Genomic DNA, 9095 nt, shown 5'->3' with positions numbered 1-9095 from the left:
CAGGTTTCAAAGTGCAAGATTTTAAAAACGATACTGCTATTGTCTACGTCTAAACTACAAAAAAAAAATGCAAATTTATGAAAACAATGAGGTCACACGCATGCGTTTTACGTGTTCAGTCTATTGGCGCAGTTTTTCTTTACAAAGTGACCTCGCCAACTATACCAAACAAAGCCCTGAACACATGGTATCAGTATATTGAGTCAGGGTGCTTCTTAAATGGAAAGCTGCATCTTAGTGACTAGTGAGTGGGGAAAGGATTGGTTAGAAAAAAAGCAACAAAAGCCCATGCAGCATTCATGGGAACTTCATAAAAAGCATTCCAGGATCTACCTCAGAAAATAGGCTGAGAAAATGACCAAAGTGTGAATTTAAAGCAAAGGGTGGGTATTTAGAAGAAGATCAAATGTAAACTATTTTGATCTGTTAAACATTTTGGTCACTATATTCACAGTAATTCCCATAATTCCATTTGTGTAATGTTGGTTCCCCATTGTCAGAGACAATATTTAAAAGGGCCCACAAGATATTTATTTTTTTGTATATATTTTTTATATGTACAGAAACTATGAGAGGCAATAATATTAAAATAATTAGAATCAACTAAAATAACAAAAATCCATAATTCCATAAGTTTAAATAACTGCATTTTTTTAATCTTCTTGCAGCCCCCTTAGAATTGTACTGAGGCCCCTAGTGGGTCCCGGCCCCCTGTTTGAGAACCACTGTATTATGATGTTGTTTTGACTACTTTATGATTATTCTAAAATGGGGAAAATAATAATAATAATAATAAGGAATGAGCAAGTGTATCTAAACCCTTGACTGGTAGTGTATAAATTATATCTGAAAAATAAAATATATATATTTTTAAATAATTAATAATTAATCCAAGAAAGAGGAACAAAAGGTCATGTCATACATCTTTATTAAAGAAAATAAAGACAATATTCATGGCTGCTTTAGTTAGTAGCAATGGTCTGGTCAACCCAGGCACGGAGTTTGGTGACACGGGCGTACACAGCAGGGGTGGAAGTGGAGCAAGAGCTGCTTCCCCAGGACACGATACCAACCAGAGTCCAGATTCCATTCTTCTCACAGACCAGAGGACCACCAGAATCTCCCTATAAAACATAGAAGAGTTTGTTATCAAAAACATGTATCTATACATGTAAGACAAACTTTCATTAATAATATAGAAATAAATAATTGTCACATATATTTATTTGGGAGCTCACCATGCAAGAAGAAGCACCAGAGGCTCCGGCACAGATCATCAGATCAGTGATGTTGGTTCCCCAGTAACGCTTGCAGTCATCATTGGTCAACAGAGGCAGAGCGGCCTGCTGGAGCAGGGCAGGGGTATCAGGGGCTGAAACGACAGATTGGCAGCATTTTAGAAGCTTTCAGCAAAGAAAATAAATCAGGACAGAGCTCTATAACTCAAGTTTGACCTTCTTAAACCATAAAAGCTGAACAAATGCTATAATGTATATTAAAAATAAAATAAAAGTTTCATCATTGTAAATGTAAATATTTTTTAAATATATGCAAAAATGATAAAAATGCTGCAATGAAAAGAGATTCTGAAACTCACCATTGTACCTGGTCAGGCCCCATCCAGAGGTCACACACTTCATGCCTCCAGGGAAGTTGTCACTGGTTTCAGCGAGACACACAGGAGACACGTGAGTGTTGATCTGAGCAGGAGTGGCCAGCTTGATCAGGAGGATGTCGTTGTTGATGGTGAAGCTGTTGTAGTTAGGGTGCTTGATGGACTTTGGGAAGAGGATACAGACATGTTAGCATTCCAATTTTAAGGTAGCAAAATCAGTGGAAACGCTCTCTTCAGGTTTCTATTAAAATACTACCTCAGAACAGTGGTTCATGCAGGATATATGCTAGTGTTTCTTTCAGTGCTTTTCAACAATGGGGAATCTGTACCGCTGCTGCTGAATCTTTTGTGAAAAACAATCATATTACCTAGGTTGTGAGTGTGTGTTTGCAATCTGTATTGAATGTGATGCAATATAATGGCGATAGAGAAAAAAAAAATGGGCTGAAAATTTAATAGATATCTAACTATAGCCCAGGAATAGACGCACAGGCTACGCAAACAACATGTCAAAGACATGAAACCAAACACCTTGTAATCACTGTTGACTTTGCTTAAATGATGGAATATCATACATCTCGCAAGTTATTTTGGAAAAAACGACATGTAACCAAATTCAGGGATATTTTGGCTAGAAGTGGGTTACTCATATCCAGACTATATCGGGATGTAGTTAACCGAGATGGTGAAATGACGGCTATTGCTTGCTGGGTAGTCGGCTTTGGGAAACACACCCCAGATCCATTAGTGAATCAACAACGGACTCATTTACTGAACTGCAAGTTGTCGTTATTAGGGGCCATTAAGCACTGAATGATGTAGCCTAGTGTAATTGTTTTTTGTTTTTTTCTCGAAAGGGCATCCCTTTGAACCTTACATAGTTAAACCATGAAATTTGTTACACTGATAGAGGTAGTCCTGAATAGTAGTTTTGAGTATTTTCAGTGATGTCAAATGCATGAAGAATGTTTTGCATGAGCATCATCACTGGTATAGGGATATATTTGTAATAAATGAAGCAATTGTGCTTTATATTTATGTATTGAATTTGGACGGGGGCTTCCCACTGGCAAAACAGAATTCTGCAGGAAATACTGTGATACTCAATAAAATAGATATTGAGGGTCTACACACCTTTCCAACGGCAATGGTCTGAATGGCCTCAGCATTGGATGAACGATCATGCTCACCCAGGACGACGCGGTGAGAGGTCCTGTAAAAATATATATAGATAATCAAAATGGTTTAACCCAAAATCTTTGGTAGCAGGACAATAGGCTATAAATACCATATGAAATATAATGATATAACTGAAATTCAAACTTATTCCTCAATTGATCCTTATAGGCATTAAGGTTTACTGTTAATACTGTCTTACCTGACATTGCAGTGAGCAGCAGTCGCAACCCACCACTCGTTGATCAGGGAGCCACCGCAGAAGTGGAAGCCAGTGGAGTCCTGTAAAAAAAAATGTAAAATGATGAAATAAATGATAAAAAATTTTGAGCATTAAAAAAGTATTTGTTATTCACACCAGTTTTACCTGCAGAGACACCTGCCAGGGCCAGGAGTGAGGCCGTGCCTCCTCACCATTCACAATCCTGGCGTAGCCAGTGATAACAGGGGGAACGGCAGGAACGCCACAGCCTAACAGATCAAAAAATTGCACCAAAGAAATTTAACAGATTCAGACATCCTGAGCACTATTTAAAAGGCTCATATAATGGTATCTTATTTTAAGAAAAACAGGATTGTACCATAGGCTGCACCAAAGAAGGCGAGACAGGAGAGGATCCACAAGAAGGCCATTGCTGCACTTGAATATTGTCTGCTCCTCTGAGGGCTTTATATATTCAGTCCTCATTCATATGCTGGACGTCTTATCGCTCCACTGTGGGATATTGTGCACCTTGCAAGAGAGAGTTTTTTCCACCCCTGCAAAAGATAATGCCCCCTCCTTCTGGTTGCTTTAAATCGGCTGTAAATCTTTCATTATTGAATTACATTTATATTTATGCATTTGACAGACTTAAACTGCATTGAAAGTAATCATTTTATCAGTTTGTGCATCCCCTGGTTGTTAAACCCTTAACCATGGCGTTTCTAACTGCGCTATACTGTTGGAGCTACAGAAATACTACCCAATTGCTCATGAAAGAATGCCTTTAACTTTCACTGATTCACAATGATTGAAAATTTTGAGAATTATTGGCATTCATAAACAGTAATCTGCAGGTTATATTATATGAATGCTGTTAATTCTCTCAGTTTCACAATGATTGAAAATTGCTCTAATATTACCTTCAATTTCTCAGTTTCATGCAAAACATTTCTTAGGGAAGCTGTACTCAGAAAAGTGATAACCTCCATGTTATAAGAATGAATATAGTTAATAATACTTGCGTGGTGAAAATGGCTATATGGCATATTTCACATGTGAGCTGTTATTTTGTGTAATATTCTCTGTTAAATAGACTGCACAAAAGCTTCCTGTAAGTTTAATTAGCGGATTTCATATCTTGCATTTATCAAATAAGCTTATTGAATGAATTTTTGAATTTTTCTCTTCTACTTTTTGTTGCGTAACATAAATTTTTCAAAAGTCATTGTGTTGACTGCAATAACCGTGACCTGAATAGTTATATTTTCATACGCACTGATAATGCCGTGTTCCTGGTTTCAAGGCCTCTGTGTCCACATCTGCACTGATTCCCAGCTCATGTCTATTTAGGTAACCTATTCCGCGTATGTTCATCAGTTCAGCTGTATGTAGGCTACTGTAAATGTACATAATTACATTATTTACATACTGCAACCAATTTACTTTGCACTGATATATCTAAGATCAAATATTCCAAAATGCAAATATTATGAGATTTCATTCAAAGATAATCTGAGCTTGGTAGAATATGTTTTTATTCATAAGTCATTTTGTATTCAGTCATCTCAATGGCAAAAAAAATGACCCAATCAACCTGAATTCAGCCCTATATTTATTCATGTGGTACTCATTTTTATGCAAAGAGTTCTGAATGGGATTGAAAATGCAGCAACATTAGTGATTCTAAGGAAGCATGCAATATTGCTTATATTGCTTAGAAAAGTAAGAGTTGAAAAGGAGAGTGGAGAAACAGTTCAATAACAATAAGTACCATTCCAGTAGCAATTTTTCAATGTTTTAAGATTTCTTGGATTAACAGTTAACATGTGTTTAAATGACTTCATTGGGCTGATATACACTCACCTAAAGGATTATTGGGAACACCATACTAATACTGTGTTTGACCCCCTTTCACCTTCAGAACTGTCTTAATTCTACGTGGCATTGATTCAACAAGGTGCTGAAAGCATTCTTTAGAAATGTTGGCCCATATTGATAGCATCTTGCAGTTGATGGAGATTTGTGGGATGCACATCCAGGGCATGAAGCACCCGTTCCACCACATCCCAAAGATGCTCTATTGGGTTGAGATCTGGTGACTGTGGGGGCCATTTTAGTACAGTGAACTCATTGTCATGTTCAAGAAACCAATTTGAAATGATTCGAGCTTTGTGACATGGTGCATTATCCTGCTGGAAGTAGCCATCAGAGGATGGGTACATGGTGGCCATAAAGGGATGAACATGGTCAGAAACAATGCTCAGGTAGGCCGTGGCATTTAAACGATGCCCAATTTGCACTAAGGGGCCTAAAGTGTGCCAAGAAAACATCCCCACACCATTACACCACCACCACCAGCCTGCACAGTGGTAACAAGGCATGATGGATCCATGTTCTCATTCTGTTTACGCCAAATTCTGACTCTACCATCTGAATGGTAGTTTTGATCGAGACTCATTAGACCAGGCAACATTTTTCCAGTCTTCAACTGTCCAATTTTGGTGAGCGCTTGCAAATTGTAGCCTCTTTTTCCTATTTGTAGTGGAGATGAGTGGTACCCGGTGGGGTCTTCTGCTGTTGTAGCCCATCCGCCTCAAGGTTGTGCGTGTTGTGGCTTCACAAATGCTTTGCTGCATACCTCGGTTGTAACGAGGGGTTATTTCAGTCAAAGTTGCTCTTCTATCAGCTTGAATCAGTCGGCCCATTCTCCTCTGACCTCTAGCATCAACAAGGCTTTTTCGCACAGGACTGCCGCATACTGGATGTTTTTCCCTTTTCACACCATTCTTTGTAAACCCTAGAAATGGTTGTGCGTGAAAATCCCAGTAACTGAGCAGATTGTGAAATACTCAGACCGGCCCGTCTGGCACCAACAACCATGCCACGCTCAAAATTGCTTAAATCACCTTTCTTTCCCATTCTGACATTCAGTTTGGAGTTCAGGAGATTGTCTTGACCAGGACCACACCCCTAAATGCATTGAAGCAACTGCCATGTGTTTGGTTGATTAGATAATTGCATTAATGAGAAATTGAACAGGTGTTAATAATCCTTTAGGTGAGTGTATTCACAATTGCACAGCAAAAATGTATAAATCCTCATGACAAGAACCCTTATGATAAAGTGTGAAATTTGGGGCTGTCTAGAGCTATTGTGTTTGAAAGGGTTTAGAGTGGTAACAGTGTTTTTTTGTTTGTTTGTTTTTTGTATTCAGTAACATTTATTAAATTATTCTATGCTTTTATATTTTTAGCAGTATATTTATAAAGCTTCCTTCAAGAATGTTATCATATAATTAAAATATATAAAAGAAAACAAAATATGTTTGTATATTATTATTATGGATTATAAATGAATGGCAGGTAACTAAATTAATATCGTTAACATTTTCCTTTTTTCTTCATTTTTCATATCCTTACAAAAAAGAACTTGTGAGTATCTGTAACATACAAAAAATAAACAATATGTTATTCCTTTTCTTTCCTGTTCACTGTTTTTTTTTTTTTTTTTTTTTTTTTTTTTTTTTGCATAGTCGTTCTATTTACAAAGTTCATTTAAAAGAGCTCCAGGCATGCTAGCTATTATAGAAAACATGATTGAAAACATGATTTATTTTGATTTCGAGATGATCTACTAGTTGTTATTATTACTTTATGTTATTATATACACATGTGTCATCTCATCTGGTTTTGCAGAAGATAGTAACAGGGTCATTGCACTTATAGCAGTTTCAAATAATTAATGTTCTGGTGAATTTGCAATTATTAAAATGATGTACTAAGAAAAAAATCACTCAAACATATTGAAAGTCCATTGTCAATGTAAACAAAGTTATTGAATTACAAAGTTATAAATTATTTATTTTTTTCAACCAAAAAACACAAACAGTTTGTTTTTGTTTCAAAATAAAACTTTATTGATGAAAATTATGAGCAAGAACTACTGTATAACATTGTGCTTTAGTTTGCAACAATGGTCTGGTCAACCCAGGCACGGAGTTTGGTGACACGGGCGTACACACCAGGTGAGCTGGTTGAGCAGGTGCTACTGCCCCAGGACACGATACCAACCAGAGTCCAGACTCCATTCTTCTCACAGACCAGAGGACCACCAGAATCTCCCTGTAAAACACAGAGGTAAGTCAGATCTTTACAATCTTCAAGAGCTTGGCAAATAAGAAAGGTAAGGTGGAAAATCAAGAGAGACTCACCATGCAAGAAGAAGCACCAGAGGCTCCGGCACAGATCATCAGATCAGTGATGTTGGTTCCCCAGTAACGCTTGCAGTCATCATTGGTCAACAGAGGCAGAGCGGCCTGCTGGAGCAGGGCAGGGGTATCAGGGGCTGAAACGACAGATTGGCAGCATTTTAGAAGCTTTCAGCAAAGAAAATAAATCAGGACAGAGCTCCATAACTCAAGTTTGACCTTCTTAAACCATAAAAGCTGAACAAATGCTATAATGTATATTAAAAATAAAATAAAAGTTTCATCATTGTAAATGTAAATATTTTTTAAATATATGCAAAAATGATAAAAATGCTGCAATGAAAAGAGATTCTGAAACTCATTGTACCTGGTCAGGCCCCATCCAGAGGTCACACACTTCATGCCTCCAGGGAAGTTGTCACTGGTTTCAGCGAGACACACAGGAGACACGTGAGTGTTGATCTGAGCAGGAGTGGCCAGCTTGATCAGGAGGATGTCGTTGTTGATGGTGAAGCTGTTGTAGTTAGGGTGCTTGAAAACCTTTGGGAAGAGGATACAAATATGTCAGCATTCGCTGCAGCAATTCTCATATTCAGTGGCAGCAATTTCCTCATCTCTGTGTTTAAACCTTGTCTCAGTGGTTTAGGTGTAATACAGAACATACAGGGTCTACACACCTTGCCAACAGTCATGGTCTGAATGGCCTCAGCGTTGGAGGAACGATCATGCTCGCCCAGGACGACACGGTGAGAGGTCCTAATAAAAAAGTTGAACTTTTTTACTTTCAGAGTTGCACCAATTTCTTGTACTCAATAGAGAAACATACTCATTCTGAAATAATAGTTGGTAAAAAAATATATATATATAATAATAATTTATACTGTTTATACTTTTAATACTGTCTCACCTGACATTGCAGTGAGCAGCAGTCACAACCCACAACTCGTTGATCAGGGAGCCACCGCAGAAGTGGAAGCCAGTGGAGTCCTGCAATGAGACATTAGATTTATTTTGATTTTTTTTGTTTTATCCAATATATATGTTTGTTTTGTTAAATGTGTTTATATTATCCATATGTCATCTGTTAAAATGATGTCTGTTTGTACCTGCAGAGACACCTGCCAGGGCCAGGAATGACGAACTGCCTCCTCACCATTCACAATCCTGGCGTAGCCAGTGATAACAGGAGGGATAGCAGGAACACCACAGCCTTGAGAATGAAAAAAAAAAACATTTGTAGAAATGTTCATACAAATCTAAGCATTCTGCCCTTGATGGGTATGTATTAAAACTGACACTTTTATTCAAATTTTTAAATCTGTTTTACAGAGGAAAAAACAGCAACAAACCATAGCCAGTTCCAATGAAAGCAAGACACGACAGAATCCAAATGAAAGCCATTTCTGAATCAGGGCCGTCTCACCAACGTTTGAGGGTTTATATACCAGTCCTTCCCACACATTTACATATTTTGCAACATAAATTTGCTGACACATTTACTTTGAGTTTTCACCTATTATCAATATTGTAAGTATTCCAGAAACCCCATATAAAGGCATCATATAACCTGTTAACTTATCATTAAATAATATTAACTTTTTTAATTATCTGAATTTCCCAGATGCCTGAAAAATCCCTAGTCCCCTTCATCTTTATTACCACTTCTATAATATGTTCTGTGATTATTAATTTGCAAAACAAAAGCCATATTTGAATAATTAAATTTGATAATTATAATGAATAATATAACTAATATAATTAAATAACAAAATATACAGTACATCTATTTTTCAAAATGTATATAAATAATGTATGATATAATATAAATAATATAATTAAATGTATAATATGTAATTATAAAAATAATATAACAATTCAGTATTCAGTTCAAA

The 9095-nt window shown here is 36.9% G+C and overlaps 2 protein-coding genes across 2 annotated transcripts; both read right to left on the bottom strand.

Annotated features, from left to right (window-relative positions):
• Positions 1–911: 911 nt before the first annotated feature.
• Positions 912–3482, bottom strand: LOC130099592 (chymotrypsin A-like). Its single transcript, XM_056265322.1, has 7 exons — positions 3373–3482; positions 3159–3262; positions 2994–3073; positions 2750–2828; positions 1598–1778; positions 1239–1372; positions 912–1124 (listed from the first exon to the last, which is right to left on the bottom strand). The coding sequence occupies exons 1-7, from the start codon at positions 3422–3424 to the stop codon at positions 963–965; spliced, it is 792 nt and encodes a 263-aa protein (XP_056121297.1). The 5' UTR covers positions 3425–3482; the 3' UTR covers positions 912–962.
• A 3402-nt stretch (positions 3483–6884) lies between these two features.
• On the bottom strand, positions 6885–8643 carry LOC130099594 (chymotrypsin A-like). Its single transcript, XM_056265324.1, has 7 exons — positions 8553–8643; positions 8310–8413; positions 8111–8190; positions 7881–7959; positions 7544–7743; positions 7207–7330; positions 6885–7117 (listed from the first exon to the last, which is right to left on the bottom strand). The coding sequence occupies exons 1-7, from the start codon at positions 8602–8604 to the stop codon at positions 6956–6958; spliced, it is 801 nt and encodes a 266-aa protein (XP_056121299.1). The 5' UTR covers positions 8605–8643; the 3' UTR covers positions 6885–6955.
• Positions 8644–9095: the final 452 nt, after the last annotated feature.

Source organism: Rhinichthys klamathensis, unplaced genomic scaffold (assembly GCF_029890125.1).
Source record: "Rhinichthys klamathensis goyatoka isolate OS25496 unplaced genomic scaffold, OSU_Roscu_1.1 h1tg000232l_1, whole genome shotgun sequence".
Classification (NCBI taxonomy): Eukaryota; Metazoa; Chordata; class Actinopteri; order Cypriniformes; family Leuciscidae; genus Rhinichthys; species Rhinichthys klamathensis.
The sequence above is the reverse complement of the archived record's forward strand: the minus strand, read 5'-3'. Positions and strand labels throughout refer to the sequence as shown.

Bases quoted from the DNA above. Each gene is read 5' to 3' on its own strand.
- LOC130099594 (XM_056265324.1), bottom strand. From the start codon at position 8,604: ATGGCTTTCATTTGGATTCTGTCGTGTCTTGCTTTCATTGGAACTGGC. The intron at 7,960-8,110 runs GTGAGACAGTAT...CTTTTTTATTAG, and splicing joins GCTGCTCACTGCAATGTCAG to GACCTCTCACCGTGTCGTCC. The intron at 7,118-7,206 runs GTGAGTCTCTCT...TGTGTTTTACAG, and splicing joins CTGGTGCTTCTTCTTGCATG to GGAGATTCTGGTGGTCCTCT.
- LOC130099592 (XM_056265322.1), bottom strand. From the start codon at position 3,424: ATGGCCTTCTTGTGGATCCTCTCCTGTCTCGCCTTCTTTGGTGCAGCC. The intron at 3,074-3,158 runs GTAAAACTGGTG...TTTTTTTTACAG, and splicing joins CCTGGCAGGTGTCTCTGCAG to GACTCCACTGGCTTCCACTT. The intron at 2,829-2,993 runs GTAAGACAGTAT...ATATTTTTACAG, and splicing joins GCTGCTCACTGCAATGTCAG to GACCTCTCACCGCGTCGTCC.